The sequence below is a fragment of the Staurois parvus genome, unplaced genomic scaffold (assembly GCF_062004578.1).
Source record: "Staurois parvus isolate SC_StPar_1 unplaced genomic scaffold, SC_StPar_1.0 ptg000051l, whole genome shotgun sequence".
Lineage (NCBI taxonomy): Eukaryota > Metazoa > Chordata > Amphibia > Anura > Ranidae > Staurois > Staurois parvus.
In genome coordinates, this window is record NW_028317847.1 from 6,288,106 (window position 1) to 6,308,218 (window position 20,113).

At 44.6% G+C, this 20,113-nt stretch overlaps 1 protein-coding gene across 1 annotated transcript; it reads left to right on the top strand.

Moving 5' to 3' along the window:
• The first annotated feature begins 633 nt into the window (after nucleotides 1–633).
• SRI (sorcin) lies at nucleotides 634–19,711 on the top strand. Its single transcript, XM_089666413.1, has 8 exons — nucleotides 634–864; nucleotides 11,080–11,151; nucleotides 12,921–12,990; nucleotides 14,669–14,712; nucleotides 15,933–16,080; nucleotides 17,511–17,624; nucleotides 17,707–17,765; nucleotides 19,550–19,711. Exons 1-8 carry the CDS (start codon nucleotides 766–768, stop codon nucleotides 19,574–19,576), a joined length of 633 nt encoding a protein of 210 aa, XP_089522539.1. The 5' UTR covers nucleotides 634–765; the 3' UTR covers nucleotides 19,577–19,711.
• The last annotated feature ends 402 nt before the right edge of the window (nucleotides 19,712–20,113 follow it).

Here is a 20,113-nt window from a genome sequence, read left to right on the forward strand (position 1 = left end):
GAATAGAGTAAAACAGAACAAAATAGAAAATAAAAAAATAGAATAGAAAATAGGGGAATAGAATAGAAAATAATAGAATAGAATAGAAAGAATATATCCGTCTTCCGAAATTTGAGTAGAATAGAAAATAATAAAATAGAATGGAAAATAAAATAATAGAACAGGATAGAAAAAAAAATAAGGGAATAGAATAGAAAATAAAGGAATAGAATAGAAAATAATAGAACAGAAAATAATAATAGAATAGAAAAAGAATAGAGTAAAATGGAACAGAATAGAAAAGAAAATAGAGTAAAACAGAAAAAAATAGAAAATAAAAAATAGAATAAAATAGAATAGAAAATAGGGGAATAGAACAGAAAATAATAGAATAAAAAAAATATAGCCATCTTCCAAAATTTTAAATTTGAATTTGAATGCGATTCGATACTTTTTGATTCGGTTGAATGTGAATACGAATTAAACACTAAAACTAAACTAAAGGAAATTATTTAAATGAAGAATCAAAGCGAAACGAAACACTTTTTTTGTCCTGCAGATGTCTGCCTATCAGTGAAGGGACAGTATGCAGGGTGGGGCCCCTCAATGGAGCGGAAGTGACAATGTACCCGGTGAGGGGCCCCTCATCACACCTGAAGTGAGCGGACACTGCGGAGCCCCCAGTCCCGGGGAAGAAGAAGAGCTGACCTCGGCTCTCCCAGGAATGCAGGAGGCGGCCCCGCCCATTGTTCGGGGCAGAGTGGGCGGGGCCTCGCCTTGCTGTTTATGAGGCTGAAGTCACCGGCAGTACACCCAGTCCAGGCTCCACTCAGCTCCGCACTGATGGCTTACCCCGGAGGAGGAGGATATTACCCGGCCGGTGGGGTGAGTGTCGGCGGGGGATAATTCTCTGGTATCCGGGCTGCGCTCTCCGCAGTGGTCCTGCCCAGTCCCAGGGGACTGTATCGCTGTCCTGTGCATCGTACGTTGTCCTCCCCTGCAGGGGTGTAGTTAGGTTGTGTGCTGCCCTAGGCAACGCAAATATCGAACCCCCCCACAGGGAGACCCTGACATTGACCAACAACACCCCTGCCTCCCACCCGAGAGAGTGCCCCCCATACACCAGCCACCATCCCCCATACACAACCACTGCCCCCCATACACCAGCCACCATCCCCCATACACAACCACTGCCCCCCATACACCAGCCACCATCCCCCATACACAACCACTGCCCCCCATACACCAGCCACCATCCCCCATACACAACCACTGCCCCCCATACACCAGCCACCATCCCCCATGGTGACAGAGAGACACCTTCACATCCCCGGGAAGGAGAGTTGGGCTGTGCATACACCGTCATGAAACCCGCAGCCTCTCAGAACCTACCAGGTCCCCATGCCGGGAGTGTCCCTTCTTCCATCCCTTCTTCTGAGCTGCCCCCCCCCCCCCCCTGAAAAAATGCCGCCCTAGGCAAATGCCTTGTTTGCCTTGTAGTAAATACACCCCTGCTCCCCGGGGCTGTATGCTGTCCTACCACAGGCCTTGTTTGCCTTCTGGTAAATATACCCCTGCTCCCCGGGGCCGTGCGCTGTCCTCCCCCGGGGCCGTGCGCTGTCCTCCCTGGGGCTGGGTCTGTCAGATATTATACCCCCCCTGTTGTCTTCAGCAGACATAGGGCACCTTGAATCCAACCTAGTCAAGTAAATGGGACCACTCTGCAAGTGCCTCAATGCATGCTACGTCAGGGTTCAAGGGGTTAAAGCAGGCAGTGAGGAGGTAATGCAATGCCTCCTCACCACCTGCTTTCTGAAGAGCAATCTGAACATGGATCGCTCTTCAAATGGCAAAACACATGTGAATGAGCTTATGCATAGGAGATTTGTCTTCCCAGCCAATCGTGTGTCCGAACCCAGAAGAGGAGCAGATGGAGGAGCCAGCCATGAAGGGGAGTTTAGATATTATAGGGCTGGAGGAGGGGGGGTGGGGTGGCTTTGCCAAAGCATGCAAATACACTGTATGTACTTCCACACTGTAGCAAAATTCTCCTGGGGGCCCGAACGTTTCTTGTTTGCCTTCCCTTTGAAGTTGACATTGACTACCTGGTAGTGCTGACAATGTAAAGCATGTTCTGTTGTAGCACCGAGAGTATCCGTCTGCATCAGGTTACATGGGACACTCCAGCACCAGCAACCCTTCCCGTAGTAACCAATCAGATGTTTGTTTCCAGCAACCTACATTCATCTCATTACAGTAGACCTGGCAGCTGACAGAGGAACTAAATGTTAACCTGCAGCTCGTTTCTTCTGCAATAAATGACACTTTCCTGCCTGTTCACAATCCTCTGCAAAATATACACTGAAGTACATGCAGCACGCTGCCAGTGTGCCGGGATGACTGCGCTCCTGCACCGGCCAATCAAAACCACCAAAGCCTGGCACCCAGAAGAGGCCGGGGAATAGATGGTGGCAAGGGACCCTGCGGGTTCCGGACTGTTGGAACTAATGCTGGCCATGCACATATAGATTTTCATTGGAAATTTTTTGTTTTTACATGAATAAAGATTAGTGGGATCAAATCGGCGTTCATTTTCTACCACAGAGACCAATACAAGTGAAAGGAGGTGTACCAGCTCACAACCACATATAGCGCCCATGGTTGGGGTATGGTGGGGTCACAATTTGTGGGTTAAAACAGGCAGTGAGAAGACAACATATCACCTCCTCACCACCTGGCATACACCCTCGGAAAGCAATTCATCGCAGAGGGGCAGCAATAATAGTCACACGTGTTCACAAACCCTCACTGCCCTGCTTTGCAGCCTGGGGGCTACATGATGCCTTCAGGCACTTGTTGTGCAGCCCTCGGGGCTCCCACTGTCACTAGTCTGTGTTTCCTTATTGCTCTGTTATAGCCATGATTTCTAGAACTCTCATATAATATGTCTCCAGTCTATGATGGTCTCTGATGCATGTTACCAGTTCCCATCAGCTCCTATATCATGTTCACAGTCTTTTATCGTCTCTTGCGTCGTGCCCGCAGCCTCTGACCGTCTCTTGCGTCGTGCCCGCAGCCTCTGACCGTCTCTTGCGTCGTGCCCGCAGCCTCTGACCGTCTCTTGCGTCGTGCCCGCAGCCTCTGACCGTCTCTTGCGTCGTGCCCGCAGCCTCTGACCGTCTCTTGCGTCGTGCCCGCAGCCTCTGACCGTCTCTTGCGTCGTGCCTGTAGTCTCTTGCATAGTGCCCGCAGTCTCTGACCATCTCTTGAGTCGTGCCCGTAGTCTCTTTCATTGTGCCCGTAGTCTCTTGCGTCATGCCCGCAGCCTCTTACCGTCTCTTGCGTCGTGCCCGCAGCCTCTTACCGTCTCTTGCGTCGTGCCCGCAGCCTCTTACCGTCTCTTGCGTCGTGCCCGCAGCCTCTTACCGTCTCTTGCGTCGTGCCCGCAGTCTCTTGTGTCGTGCCCGCAGCCTCTTACTGTCTCTTGCGTCGTGCCCGTAGTCTCTTGCGTCGTGCCCGCAGTCTCTGACCGTCTCTTGCGTCGTGCCCGTAGTCTCTTGCGTCGTGCCCGCAGTCTCTGACCATCTCTTGAGTCGTGCCCGTAGTCTCTTTCATTGTGCCCGTAGTCTATTGCGTCGTGCCCGCAGCCTCTTACCATCTATTGCGTCGTGCCCGCAGCCTCTTATCGTCTCTTGCGTCTTGCCCGCAGCCTCTTATCGTCTCTTGCATCGTGCCCGCAGTCTCTGACCGTCTCTTGCGTCGTGCCCGTAGTCTCTTGCATAGTGCCCGTAGTCTCTTGCGTCGTGCCCGCAGCCTCTTACTGTCTCTTGCGTCGTGCCCGCAGTCTTACTGTCTCTTGCGTCGTGCCCGCAGTCTCTTACCGGCTCTTGTGTTGTGCCCGTAGTCTCTTGCATCGTGCCCGCAGCCTCTTACCGTCTCTTGCGTTGTGCCCGCAGCCTCTTACCGTCTCTTGCGTTGTGCCCGCAGCCTCTTACCGTCTCTTGCGTTGTGCCCGCAGCCTCTTACCGTCTCTTGCGTGGTGCCCGCAGCCTCTTACCGTCTCTTGCGTGGTGCCCGCAGCCTCTTACCGTCTCTTGCGTCGTGCCCGCAGCCTCTTACCGTCTCTTGCGTCATGCCCGTAGTCTCTTGCGTCGTGCCTGCAGCCTCTTACTATCTCTTGGGTCGTGCCCGCAGTCTCTTACCATCTCTTGGGTCGTGCCCGCAGTCTCTTACCATCTCTTGCGCCGTGCCCGTAGTCTCTTGCATCGTGCCCGTAGTCTCTTGCGTCGTGCCCGCAGCCTCTTACTATCTTTTGCGTCGTGCCCACAGTCTGTTACCATCTCTTGCGTCGTGCCCGCAGCCTCTTACTATCTTTTGCGTCGTGCCCGCAGTCTCTTGCTATCTCTTGCGTTGTGCCCGCAGCCTCTTGCGTCGTGCCTGCAGCCTCTTGCGTCGTGCCCGCAGCCTCTTACCGTCTCTTGCGTCGTGCCCGCAGCCTCTTACCGTCTCTTGCGTCGTGCCCGCAGCCTCCGGCCGTCTCTTGCGTCGTGCCCGCAGTCTCCTACCATTTCTGCTTGGTCTTTTGGTGATAGCCTGTCTGCTGCCTTTGATGATGAATGTTCACTTAGTGTGGGCCCCTTTGCAGAGAGGTAAGGCCGCTCATATCAAGAAAGCTGACCACCAATGCCTCCCTACAAGGTCCACTTTAATGGTATCTGATTGAGTTCTTTTGCTTTGTATTATTAAATACCCCCCACACGTTTCACAATAAAGGCCATAATTACTCTTCGAGGCTTTAGTAATAGTTTTAGCACTCATGGTGACCTGACTATACTGTGCTGTTTTCTGTATCTGTTGGTGAAGTAACCACTTCCCTTCTGTGGTCTACTATTACCATTGTATCATCCTGTAGCCTAGAGTAATGCAGGGCATGCTAGAAGGTTACATGAATTAAAGGCATTAAACACACCTTGTGCAAAAATTTTATAATTGTACCTAAATTGAGAAAAAGTAAAAGTGCATTCATTAAATTTCTTCCAAGAGGTGTTTTTCTGAAGTTTTGGATCGCTGGGTGTGGTGTTCACATCAGACCAGGATCAAGTCATGTATGGCTGTCCTAAAGGTAGTTGGATGCACAGTAGGTAGGAATACTGACATCTGCGCTCTGTGCCATGGTTTTATGATGTTATTACATCCATATAATAGTGACTAGGTGATTGCTGAACATTTCTCATGCTTGGACTTTGCATTAGGGTAGGGGAACAGTTTATGGCTGGTTAATAATATATTCAGCTCACATTGGTTGGTATAAGACCTTGCATTGTTCCCAGTTCTGAAGCTTGCCATACCCAGAAATTCACATTTTAGGACTCCCTCTGACTGTTAAGCAGCTCATACATTAAGCAATTTTCTTTGCTGTAATCATGGGTGGTTAGTGGATTGCTAGGCAGGATCAGAATAAGAGCCTAGAGCAGTGGCCTCCACACTGCGGCTCGGGCTGGATGTGGCCCTTTACTTGCCTTTATCCCGTCCTTTGGGCACCGTGCCTCCAGCGGGCGGCAGCCATGAGGCGTCGTTCCTCCCGCGGACGGCAGCGTTGGTCCACTATATATCTCGTTATAACTAACGATGGGGTGTTTCCTACTTCCACTGGCTAGTGTGCCCCCCCCCCCCAAAGCCTTAAGGGCCAGTTTCAGAAAACATGCATCCAGAATTCACAGAAAGCAGGTTTAATGTTTGTCGGTGTCCTAGTTCACATCAGTGCTTGTAGTTCCAGTGCGTTCCGGTTGCAGGAAAAAAAAAAGAACAGGCTGCGTTTTTCCTGCACAGAACTGTACTGGAACGCGGTAAAAGACATCAAAAATGCACCAGAGTGCACCAAGAACGCACATGCCCCTATTTAAATTAAAGGGGGAAAAAATGCATGCGCCAAAAATACGTCAAAAATGCACATGTGGAAACTCATCCAGAACGCATCTGGGCTGTGTCTCTGTGGCGTGAACTGGCCCTAAGGAGTGTAAACCAGCCCTTTTGTTTAGAACGTTTGGAGACCCCTAGCCTAGAGCCTCATATTCTGGCAGCAAGTCCATTTTTTTTTTTTTTTTTTTTTTTTTTCTTCTCTTCTTCTAAATTGCAATACATCACAACCTATTGGCCTGTATGGATGCCCAATATAGTGACTGGCCAATAGGAAGAGGAAGTTGGGGGCAGTCCAGAAGCAAGCTTTAACGGCAAATGTGATGTATTAAAGTGGCAGTCGTTTTGGAGTTCTTGGTATTGACTGGTTAGAGATACAGCGGGTATAGAAAAGAATCGCCCCCCCCCCCCCCTTTAAAATAATCACATTTTTGTTTCTTTGCATCCTGAAATAAAGACAGACATGGATTTTGTTTTTTAAATATATATAATGTGAAACTCGAAAAATTAGAATATCGTGCAAAGGTTCATTTATTTCAGTAATGCAACTTAAAAGGTGAAACTAATATATAAGATAGACTCATTACATGCAAAGCAAGATAGTTCAAGCCGTGATTTGTCATAATTGTGATGATTATGGCTTACAGCTCATGAAAACCCCAAATCCACAATCTCAGAAAATTAGAATATTACATGCAGTCAATAAAACAAGGATTGTACATAGAACAATATCGGACCTCTGAAAAGTATAAGCATGCATGTGTACTCAGTACTTGGTTTGGGCCCCTTTTGCAGCAATTACTGCCTCAATATGGCGTGGCATGGAAGCTATCAGCCTGTGGCACTGCTGAGGTGTTATGGAAGACCAGGATGCTTCAATAGCGGCCTTCAGCTCTTCTGCATTGTTCGGTCTCATGTCTCTCATCTTTCTCTTGGCAATGCCCCCTAGATTCTCTATGGGGTTCAGGTCAGGCGAGTTTGCTGGCCAATCAAGCACAGTAATCCCACGGTCATTAAACCAGGTTTTGGTGCTTTTGGCAGTGTGGGCAGGTGCCAAGTCCTGCTGGAAAATGAAGTCAGCATCCCCATAAAACTCATCTGTGGAAGGAAGCATGAAGTGCTCCAAAATCTCCTGGTAGACGGCTGCGTTGACCCTGGACCTAATGAAGCACAGTGGACCAACACCAGCAGATGACATGGCTCCCCAAATCAACACAGACTGTGGAAACTTCACACTGGACTTCAAGCATCTTGCAGTGTGTGCCTCTCCATTCTTCCTCCATACTCTGGGTCCTTGGGCCTCTCCATTCTTCCTCCATACTCTGGGTCCTTGGTTTCCAAATGAGATGCAAACGTTGCTCTCATCAGAAAAGAGGACTTTTGACCACTGAGCAACAGACCAGGTCTGTTTTTCTTTAGCCCAGATAAGACGCTTCTGACGTTGTTTGTTGTTCAGGAGCAACCTGACGAGGAATACAACATTTGAAGCCCATGTCCAGGATCCGTCTGTGTGTGGTGGCTCTTGATGCACTGACTCCAGCCTCAGTCCACTCCTTGTGAAAGTCCCCAACACTTTTGAATGACCTTTTCCTGACAATCCTGTCCAGGCTGCGGTCATCCCTGCTGCTTGTGCACCTTTTTCTTCCACACTTTTCCCTTCCACATAACTTTCTATTAATGTGCTTTGATACAGCACTTTGGGAACATTCAACTTCTTTTGCAATTACCTTTTGAGGCTTTCCCTCCTTATGGAGGGTGTCAATGATGGTTTTCTGCACAACTGTCAGGTCAGCAGTCTTTCCCATGATTGTGATTCCTACTGACCCAGACTGAGAGACTATTTAAAGGCTCAGGAACCCTTTGCAGGTGTTATGGTGTAATTAGCTGATTAGAGTGGGACACTTTGAGCCGTAAATATTGCACCTTTTCACAATATTCTCATTTCCTGAGATTGTGGATTTGGGGTTTTCATGAGCTGTAAGCCATAATCATCACAATTATGACAAATCAGGGCTTGAACTATCTTGCTTTGCATGTAATGAGTCTATCTCATATTAGTTTCACCTTTAAGTTGCATTACTGAAATAAATGAACTTTTGCACGATATTCTAATTTTGTGTGTATGTGTGTGTGTTATAGTAAGTATAGGAAGAGAATATAATGTAACTTGTAAACACAGATCAGTGGGAGCCTGTGTGTTGGAGGAGGACTTCTTTTACACCAAATAAAATTTCATATTCGACTAGAATAAGTTGGAAATATTTAGCAGTTTTCCACAAATGGTTCAGAAGGAAGATCTGCAGCTCTCTAAATAAAAAAAAATGTAAAGCTTTGAAAAGTGACTCGCTCTTCAGAAATAAAGAATATCTATGTAGTGGGGACATGGATAGGAGTCTACAGGAATATAGGTTACAAGTAGGACCTTGCCCTGGACATAGCCTGAGGGGCCTCTGTGGTTGCTACAGGAAGGTACGCTTCCAGTTTGAAGATTTCAGTTTAAAGAGACCCTGTTACCAGTGTAAATAATTGCAGGTAAAAGCCCCAAAAAATCAAGTATTTTCAATGATTGCCTTTTGAACTTGCTAGAAAAATGTGACTTCCAGGAAGGATTAAAATTAAGCTCCCTTCATCCTTGCCATTGTCATTCTCTTCTTTTCTGGGACTGTCTGTGCTGGCCCAGCATCTCTGCTCCTCACCTCCCTATGTTGCCTTTTTATATAGCTGCTGGGGGAGGAGTGAAGGGAAATACCATAGAGTGTCACTTGAGTGACAGATCTGAGTCTGCTGGATCTGCTGACATTGAATCTGAGATGGTGTCATGCAGCAGCACTCTCAGGGCTTTTGGGATATCCACACTGTAGAGGCTTTTACAGGTAAATAACATGTATAAAATAAATGAAATGCACATACTGTATAATCTTAGGGGGAAATTGAAATGAATGTGACGGGGTCTGCTTGCCCACCCCTGATGGGTGCCTATCCTGGGACTTGTAAGGGAAAATGTCACCAGCACACTGAGGATCACCATTATGGGTGCAAATGTTTTAATGAATGATCACAGTTACAGCAAGGCAACGTTTCGGATGCCTGATGAAGGGGTCCTGCGAGACTCCGAAACGTTGCCTTGCTGTAACTATGTGATCGTTTATTATTAAAACTTTTGGACCCATATTGGTGATCCTCAGTGTGCTGGTGACATTTTCCCTTGCCGATTCTGTTCAGTTCCAGCCGAAAGTCGCTGCAGCACCCACTTACACAAACACACCCATTTTTAACGCAGGAACGTGTGCGTTTGGATTGTACACTTGTATCCTGGGACATGTAGCACAGAATCCTATAACAGACAAGCAGCTTTCACCTTTCATCAACTTCGTGCCTAACAATCATTGTCTAATATACGCACATCCAAAAGAGGTGGGGGAGAGTGGCGGGAAGTGAAAAATGTAATGGGTCATGTCATTCGCCAGCGGTCGCTTTGACAAACAAAAACTGACGCACCCCTAGGTGACCAAATTCTTGAACCCATGGTAATTCACTGCATGGCTGCGGGGGTGGTTTGATGGCTGATAAATGTCTCTGATTCCTATTTAAAAAAGAAAAAAAAAAAAGATTCCAGTCCGGGTCATATTGGTGTTGGTAAAGGGATTTTAGTTTTTTGTTCTAGCTGAACAAGACTCACTATACCGGACTGGGGAGGGGATCCCTTCATGGTATGTGAACATTTCCTACGTCTGTTGTGAGCAGACCTGCCGGAGAAATTCTATACCCACCCAGCGCTGTCATTGTTCAGCTGTACAGGTATAGGCGATGACACTCCCATTCACCTTGCAGCTTCAGTATTTCTAGATAACTAGTTGAACATTATGGACGTTTTATTCAGCTATGTCACTCTTTTTTATTTTTTGTAGCTATTATTTAGCAGCGCTACATCACTTATTTATTTTTTATTATAAATATAGACTTTTTTTTTTTTTTTTTTTTTTCTTATACTTTGGTGTACAGTAGAGGTTTGTAATACTAAATTCTCAGTCTACCCATAACTTGATACTTTAGATGTACGTGTTAATACTAGCATCTTGCAATACCAAAAAAAAAAAAAAATTATATAAATCTGTAGTTAGAGGCTGGCATCGGGGATATCTCCTAAATTGGGGGTACTGAATTAAAATTCACGGAGGTCCGGTTTGTAACATTTTCTTTCTGCAGAAGTCTGAATAATTTTTTTTCTTCTATGACTCAGGTTCTTCACATCAGTCCCCTCTACATTAGTATCCTCAATTCTCCCCCCCCCCCCCCCCTTACATCACAACCCCCTTTCACATCAGAGCCCCTCAACATTACAGTCCTCCTTGGAATCACAGACCCTTCATATCACTGCTCCCTCCTCTCACATCATAGCCTGCCCATCTGAAAGCTCCCTCTCTCACATCACAACTCCCCTACCTTATCACAGCCCACGCATCACAGCTTCGCCCCCTAACATCACAGCCCCCCATTTCACAGCTCCCCTTTCACAGTACTCAGGTGGGAGGAATGGCAGGGTGGACTCCTTTTCTGAATGTGCTCTCCTGCCGCCGGCACCGTTCTCACTGCAGGGAAGACGGCAGAAGGCAAGGAAGATCTCTACAGAGGAGCTGCCCAACTCTTCTTGTTAAAAAGCGAGCGACTTGCTTGTTAATATGAAAGGTTGGGCATCTCCCGCTCCCCCTGTAGACCTATAGTATCTCCCACCCTCCTCAGTTCAGCGGCATTAGGCGAGTACATTCAGAGGAGGAGTCCACACTGCGTTCCTCCTGCCCTCTACAACACTGTGCTATTTTAACACATGCAGCGGTGAGAGGAGTCTATTCAGTCGCTGCTAAGTGGTGCAGCTTTGGTCCGAACAGGACTGTCACTCGGTCCGTGTCCAGACCATGGTCCGTGTCCAGACCATGGTCCGCCATTTAGTGACGCCTGTCCTAAATGTTAGTTTCCTGGCTGTTATGTTTAAGGTCAAACTCTGGACTTTCACAACTTTCACTTTTGGCACAAATGATAAAAATGTACTTTGTGTGCACCAAATGGTTAATGTGGGCCAGTATTAGAAAATTCATATTTTAGGTGCTTATGTGAAAAATGTGCAATCCTGATTTTGAGCCAGACATTAATACATATTTCATTGTTGTTGTTTTTTTTTCTATCCAGTTTGCACCACCTCCTGGTGGATACCCACAACAAGATCCTATGTATGGCTACTTTGTACAAGTTGCAGGCCAGGTGAGTTTATTCTTGCACCACCCCATGGATGTGACATTTCCATTATCCTAGAAAATAAATCCTTCCGTCTGAAGAGTGATCTAATCAGATGTCTCAGGCTGATGAGCTTATAATGGCTTAGACTGGTATTTTTGGCAGAATTTGTGGCCATATTTTGACAAAATACACTGCTCAAAAAAATGAAAGGAACACTTTTTAATCAGAGTATAGCATCAAGTCAGTTACACTTCTGGGATATTGATCTGGTCATTTAGGTAGCAAAGGGGGTTGTTGATCAGTTTCAGCTGCTTTGGTGTTAATGAAATTAACAACAGGCGCACTAGATGGTCAACAATGAGATGACCCCCAAAACAGGAATGGTTTTACAGGTGGAGGCACTGGCATTTTTTTTTCCTACTCATCTTTTCTGACTGTTTTAAATTAGTTTTGCATTTGGCTAGTGTCAGTGTCACTACTGGTAGCATGAGGCGACACCTGAACCTCTCAGAGGTTGCAGAGGCAGTTCAACTCCTCCTGGATGGCACATCAATACGTAGCATTGCCAGAAGGTTTGCTGTGTCTCCCAGCACAGTCTCAAGAGCATGGAGGAGATTCCGGGAGACCCTAGGAGAGCTGGACAGGGCCGTAGAAGGTCCTTAACCCATCAGAACCGGTATTTGCTCCTTTGTGCACTTTGTGGATGAGCACTGCTAGAGCCCTACAAAATGACCTCCAGCAGGCCACTGGTGTGAATGTCTCTGACCAAACAATCAGAAACAGACTTCCTGAGGGCCCGATGTCCTCTAGTGGGCCCTGTGCTCACTGCCTGGCACCATAGAGCTTGATTGGCATTTGCCATTGAACACCAGAATTGTCAGGTCCACCACTGGCGCCCTGTGCTTTTCACAGATGAGCAGGTTCACCCTGAGCACATGTGAAAGGGTCTGGAGAAGCCATGGAGAACATTATGTTGCCTGTAATGAGAGAGAGAGAGAACTTTGCCTTTATTTTTTTGTTATTTATGTCATAAGTGTAAAAAAGATCAACAAAAAAATATTGATCCTGTTAGAAATCCAGTGCTGCCCTGTGCACTCTGCAGTATTATCTCAGAATCTCAAGTAGTCCTTTTCAGGTTACATTGGAACTACAGATGCCAACCCCCCCATGTTATGAAGGGAGAGGTGTTCTGTAGTCCTTAAACACTTCCTGTCCTAGAGTGACAACTTCTTCGTCTCCACTGCTAGTGAGTGTTGTCACCCTAGGGCATGAAGTGTCACTTGCAGATTGTCAGGTAGAAAAAGAAAACTAGCACAGCCACCACATCACCACCACGTAAGCTACATGGTTAGCACATTCACCTCACAGCACTAGAGTTGTCTGTTCAGATCTCAACCACAGCACTACCTGGAGCTGGCATGTTCTCCCTGTGCCTGCATGGATTTCCTGAGGGTATTCTGGTTTCCTCCTACACTCCAAATAAACATGCTGGTTAGTTATTTGGCTCCTGTCTAAGTTGGCCCTAGTATTTGTGTGTATGAATGTTAGTTCCTTTAGTGACCTTAGATTGTATGCTCCTTAAGGGCAGGGATTGATGTGTGTGTAATAAATATATATAATAAAAATATAAATCACTGTGTAAATTGTTGCCATTCTATAAATACCTGTAATAAATAAAGACGTACCGGTATGCTGCAATATACTATTTTTTTTTTTTCTTTGGATTGGATAACACTATAAAAGTGTAGTTATTTTGCAGAATAGTGGTGTGACCATTTATTGTTCTCTTGCAGGATGGACAGATAGATGCTGAAGAGCTGCAGAGATGTCTCACACAATATGGCATGTCTGGAACATACAAACGTAAGGGGATTTTATTCTGCATGGTGATACCTGTCTGACAGGGGTGCAGTTCACTGCAAATGAACACCCACTAATGCAAAGTGAAATTTCCCATACCAGTCAATCAGAACTTGCGCCTTCTACATGAATATGCACATTGCACAGCACCTATGTAGTGGGGTGACGCACAATCTATCACAGAGACCCATTTATATGAGGGGAGCAATAATGTTATAGCCACGTGTAGTTAAATTGGGCTGATTTCAAGAGAATCTGTGAATAGAAGACCCGGGACTGTAGAAATAATCGCTGCATTTTTATTATGTTTACATAGCCATGGCTCAGATTGATTTGTGATCAGGCGCACAATGTAGATATTGGCAACAAATAAACTGCATCTATTTAAACATAGAGTTGATTTGTTGCCAATTTCAACAAAGTAGTAAATAGTACCATCCGAGGCAGGCTCATCAATTTCACTGCTTGACATGGGTGTCCCGGCCTCATCAGATGCCTGATGAGGAGTCCTGTGTGGCCTTGAAATATTGCACTTATTGTGATGTGATCTCGTCAATAAATATTTGGACTATAGTTTATGAATCCATGATGTGCTAATGCTCTTCCCCTGGCCAAAAGGGGTCTATCCTAACACAAAATCTGCACATCAATACAGGAAAAGCCTCATCACCTCCACATCCCCCCCCTTTTTTTTTTTTTTCTCTTCACAATGAGCAATGCATTACATGTGACACCATCTATCAAAACCTGCTGCTGCTCCTCTTTTTCCAGTGCATTTACCCTGAGAGAGGCTTAACCATAGAATATATTTCTATGGACATGTGACCCATGATTCCTATAATTAAACCTAGCATAAGATATCTTTCACTATCCCTAATCAATAATAATGATTGCTACTGCATCAATCAAGAGAACCTGCACATAGTGTAGCTACATTCAGAAGCTTGCATGTAGGGGTGGCTCCAGAGAGACTCTACAAGCCATCAGAGCCACCCCATAGGCATAAGTGTACGTTGCCAGATTTTCATGGTCCTCCTGCAGAATAGATGGTCCTGAGAAGGAACGCCTTCAGTAGCCAGCAAAAAAATGTAAATATAGCTGAAATTATAATTTAATATCTCATGGTTTTAAAAACTCTAAGTCCTCATGCACACTGGTCGTTTATACAGCTGATGATTTTGGCTTTTGAATTTTTTTTTTTTTTTTTTTTTTTTTCTACAGCTAGTAAATCCCCCAGCATGTTATCCTATGTGTCCATGCGCACACAGACTGTAATGGACGTTTTTTTGGCTGGAAAAAAATCCAAGACCAGTGGGTTTCTAGAGTTCTTTTAGCTGTAAAACGCTGCAAACCAAAGTTTTTGGATGTTTTTTTTTACCCCCCCCCCAAAAAAAGTTGTTTTTTTTGGGGGGTAAAAAAATGCGAGCAAATGTGGGTAAACGCTAATGCAAGAAACGCTAAAAAAACTGTTTTTAATGTGCCTTTACACAGCTAACGTTACCATCGTTATCAAAACACCAGTGTGCATGGAGCCTGAAAGGGTTTCATTTCACCAGACTTCACTGTGCATCATTCCTGTCCACTGTGACTCTACAGAAAGTGTCTGCTTTCCAGGTCAAATTCCTGTTACTGCCTTGTTTTCATTATGTGAACCTTATTATATTGTTTTCTGTCTTTGCAGCCTTTAACCTGGAAACCTGTAGACTGATGATTTCCATGTTGGATGTATCCTTCTTGTTATCTAATTATTAGTTTGTCCCTTTCTTATGTTAGACTTCAGTTGCCACACTGCACCCCGATGCAGCATTACCATGTAAACAGGGCAAATAGAAAATAATTTTTACATTGAGCAGTGATCACCAAGATAGTGTGGACGAGCCCTAAGTACCCTCCGCAATCAGTTTTGCATTGGCTTCTCTTTAGCCCTTAAGTTGCAAATATTCCACTCCATATCACTTCCATCTTTAATCTGCTCAGGTCTGCTAAGTTCCTGAAATTCTGTTTGTGAATGTTATAATGCAGAACTGTACCAAGATACGACTTTCATTCAATCTATTTGTGTTTATTAAAAATAGTACATCCGTCTGTATTTATATTAGCTTCCTGTAACATTACACATAGCAGGAGTTGAGCTGGCCATAAACGAATAGGTTTTTTTTTGTTCATCCTGCAGGCTGGTTCCTTAACTTATGCCATATAGTACAGATGTACGAGTCCCTGATTTTAGCCAACATCAGCAGCTGTCATAATACCTGAACAGATGAATTTCTATTCGGCTCCTTTGTTTTTGGGTTGTGTGGTGCTTTTTTTTTTTTTTTTTTTTTTTTTTTTTTAAGAATGTCAGCAGGAAGGTGGAGAGGGCCATCCACGAAGCAGATTTTCAGATTTTTGTCTGGTTTATCAGGAAGTGGACAAAATCCGCACAGTATTTAGTCAACTTCAGAGTTGGAGAGCGAGGGGCAGTGCTGATAATGAGCTTACAGTATACTGCATTGCAGTGTTGTTGGTCTACCACTGGATGCTTGCTAACAGGTAATAAGAGCACCTTAAGTATCTCACTGGTAGAAATACGTCTTTGCTGGCCAATCACTGGTAGAGATGGATCATATAGCAGTCTCAAAGCATGCTACAACATTCAAACAGAACTGCATGGCTCTTGGCCCACTTTTTCAGTTAGAGGCATGGCCACATTCCCCTAAGAGCTATAGCATGCTTGCACTCTGCTGCCTGGTAGCAATGTGCATCTACAGCGAGGTTCCTACTGACAAATAATGCTGGGCAGCGGGCAAGTAAACCTATCAGAGGAACACTGGGGCTGTCCTAGCCTGACCTAAATAACTTCTTTTTTTTTTTTCTGCCCCTTGGTATCACAACTATGGCTACAATCTGCACTATAGGTGTGTTTTTTGTTTTTTTACCACCTTCCTTAACATATCCTTGCACAGAGGGACATGTCTGGCAAGCTGGGCTTCAATGAGTTTAAAGAACTGGGGATGGTATTGAATGGCTGGAGGCAGAACTTTATGGCAGTGGACATGAACAGGAGCGGATCAGTGGATGGAATGGAGCTCCACAGATCTCTGACAACTATGGGTAGGTAGAAAGAATTTAAATAATATGTGTCCTCATAGAGGTTCTTCACTTCCTGTTCTGAACGGGAAAAATGTCCTCGATAGGGACACATGACAATAAAATCCCTAAAAGAAATTCTTAACCTTTTCAATCCACTAGAAAATTAGTTTCTTAATTGTACAAGACATGGGCAAAGTATTCGTAGACCTTGAGTTAGGGCCAATTTAGACAGGAGCCAATTAACCAACAGCGTGTTTTTTGGCATGTGGGAGGAAACCCATGCAGGCACAGAGAGAACATGCAAACTCCAAGCAGGCAGTACTGTGGTTGGGTTTCGAAGCAACGACCCTAGTGCTACCCACAGAAAGTACTAACCACTTAGCCAACGTGCTGCTAATTTATGTGTGCTTGATTGCTACATGGTACTTATGTACCTTACTCAATAGGGAGCTATTTATTTAGCTGTGATTTGCCATGACTATAAATAATCATGTGATTTTTAACTGCAGGATTGAGCTACTAAAACTCTTGGGAAAGAGCCTGTCAGCTAGAGTTAACCACCTACTTTTCAAATTTTTATTGGTTTCTAGGATGCAGGCAGCCACAGTCACTCAAGGATCCCTGGTTGCTAGGTTGCAGGTGGCCAGGGCCACACAGTGTTATTGGTTGCTAGGATGCAAGCTGCCAGGTCACAATGATTCATTGGTGGTTATGGTGCAGTCCTACCACCCAATGATATTGTTCAGCCCTGGCCACCTACATCATAGAAATCGAGGAATCCTGAGTGACAGGGGAATGGACAAGCCCCCTCCCCGGGCATAACTAGTGATGGCATTTTGTCTCGGAAGCGCCTGGTTCTTAAAGCAAGAACTTTCAAAGGTAATTAAAATTTGTCTCATTGCTAAATGTGTGAATGGAAAACTGTGGGAGAGGTGTGGGCCTGCTGTTGATCACCACCACCCAGCAAAGAGACAAGATAGAAAGTAAGGATGAATCCTGCATAAGCGCTCGCCTGGGGAACAAGGAGCAAAAAGCATGTGCAGTGAGAGCTCTTCCTTAAGGGCCAGTTCACACCACAAAAACGCACTCCGGATACGTTTTTTTGCTTACAGTTCACACCACACGCAGTTCCGGTATGATTCTGTGCGGGAAAAAAAATGCAGCATATTCATTTTTTTTTTTTTTTTTTTTTTTTTTGCACTGGAAACTGACTGCACTGATGTGAACTATAACCATTGGAATATATGGAAAACACTGTGCATAAATGTTTTTTGTTTTTTTTTTCTGCATCAAAAATCGCACTGGGCTGCATCTAGTGTGAATTAGCCCTAAATCTCACAGTAGTGAGAGGTTCTAATCCTTGTGTAGCTCTAGCCTAAACTAGGTGAGTACAGACCAATAGAAGTTGACCTGCTGTTTTTGTTTTTGTTTTTGTTTTTTTTTTCTTTCAGGCTTCAGATTGAGCCCACAAGCTATGAACATTATCACTAGGAGGTACAGCAATCACGGCAGAATTACATTTGATGACTACATTACTTGTTGTGTGAAACTCCGAGCCCTGACAGGTATGCCGCCAGCCGATGGGATTAAGGGGGAATTCTACGGGTAGACTATTGCTTCACTAAAATGTTGATGTATTGTTTGCAGAAACTTTTAAAAGGAGAGATGTGTCCCAGCAAGGAATGGTGAATTTCATGTATGATGATGTAAGTACTATGTGTGGGGGGAAAAAAAAAAAACCTGGACCCCCCCCCCCCCCCCCTGTGTGAGATCTGTGAAGACATGATAAAAGAAATATCTGACAGTAATATGCCTGTGAAAATTTCCAGACCTGCAGGATGCAGTTTAGTTCCAGGGCAATGACTGAATTGTTTCCTCTTCCCTGTGTAATGCCACAGCCCCGGAACTACTACTTCAGTCAGAGGCTTCTCACACAGCTGTTTTGCTGGCAGATATTCTCTTTAATGCGTTTCTTCTAAGCTCTACACACAGGGGTAGCCAGATGTTCTCCTGTCAACCATTTAACTAACAATCATTTAGCATAGGTGAGGATCTTGCATTATGTTGGGTACTCGTGGTATATCCGTAGCAGGGGCGGACTGACCATTTGGAAACTCGGGCACTGCCTGAGGGCCTGGGGTCAGTAGGGGGCCCCATGAGATGCCGCTGGTACCTTTTTTTCATAGGCTTTTTTGAGTTTGGGCAAGGACACAGGGGGGCCCCATGATCCCCTATTGCCCGGGGGCTCCATGAGTTGTCAGTCCGCCCCTGATCCATAGTACTGGTTTTGTGGGAACCTATAGATACAGTACAAGTGGTAATCTATATAATATGTAGTGAAGCGCTAAATACCATAACCTTATATCCTGATGCAGTCACGTGGTATAGTGATGCAACGTGTAGATACGCCATGACGCAGCTTCCGGTCTGCGGTGACCTACTTCCGGTACGGGCTCCATCTTGGCACACCCAGAAAGAGTCCTAACCCATGCTGTACACCCAGGTGTATGCGGTTTTATGCTGTAAAATCTACATGTAACAAGTGAGTGGGCATTTTTTTTTTTTTTTTTTTTTTTTTTAAATAAAGAGTCTTTTTATCCACTTAATACTGTGCTATGAGGATCTTTTCTCTCACTTACCATTATCCATGGTGAGTGATATGCAGAGTTGGTGATACAATCCTGGGAGGTCTGGAGGTCAGATTTACCTGAGAGGTGAACCGCAGGAAGAGGATACCAGACACTGCTGGAGAAGGATCTAGGATTGATCCTGAAGGCTTGGTGGCCCATTAGGGTCGCAGAGTTGAGGGGGTATTTTAGCCACAGAGGATAAGTGTGCTGACACCAACACAATTATCACTTTGATCACCTTGCATGAACTCTTTGTTGATTGAGCACTTTAACAGAGGATTTATGAACTTTTGTGATTTTTATACTCATTTAATTTGGATCAGTTTGGTCGCTATTTTGCACTTATCACTTTAAGAGTGGTATTTAACTTATGAAAGGGGTTGCTTAATCATTTATTGCACTTTATTAGTATTTATTGCACAGTGAAATATATGTGTAGATTTGATATATACACATAGTTTGGTCACATTTTTTTGCACATATCACTTTAAAGTGTGATTTATGCTATGAAATTTGAGAGTGTGTGTGTGTATATATATATATATATATATATATATATATATATGTGTGTGTTTTTGATAATTTATTAAGATTTGTGATCACATAGGTTTGGCACTACATATTGACGCTTATAATCTGGTATTTAGCACTTCACTACATTATTTATTAGTTATTTCACTGATTAAGGTTCAGTTTTAAGTGTGAGCTGCTCTATAGTTTATAATTGATCATACTCCATATAAGCTCAGGAGGATTTTATATAGATTTCATGGTAATCTATATAGCTTTGTCTGTTGATTGCAGAGGTGATGGAGCTATCTAAGTAATGGCTTTTACTGACTTGTTTGTCTGTCTTCTAGTTCATACAAGCTGTTATGAGCATCTGAAGGAGGCCCGCAGCCCAGGAGAAATGCATCATTCCCAGCACTGGCTCATTGCTTATTCCCAGAAGCGCCTGTAATTGTAACCACTACTATGCATTAGTCATTTTTATTTTTTTTAATAAATGAATGATGGGCAGAGATGTGGCATTTTCTTTTATTTTGGAGAAAAAAAACAGTATGAGATTGGAATAGAGCCCATAAATCCAAGCTATCGGCTCATTTAGAGCAGAATATGGGCACTGACTATGAGAAAATGGGCAGACCGAACAGGTTACTTTGATTAACATCAAAATCTAAAAACGGGGAATTTAAAATGGACCCAGAATCAGATATCATCATGAATGCAAAGTAATGTAAATTTAAGTCTTAAAGGATAGGGTCACCTTTTTAGGAGCATGTTGTATGCCCTATATTTTGGGGGGGTGTAAAATGTAGCATGCTCCTATTCACTGGGCTCCTGCTGTCACAGCCCCCTCCCTCTGACAGTGGGTGGTGGTTCCTCTTTCCACACCCGCTGTCACATTTTAAATACAATGTGGT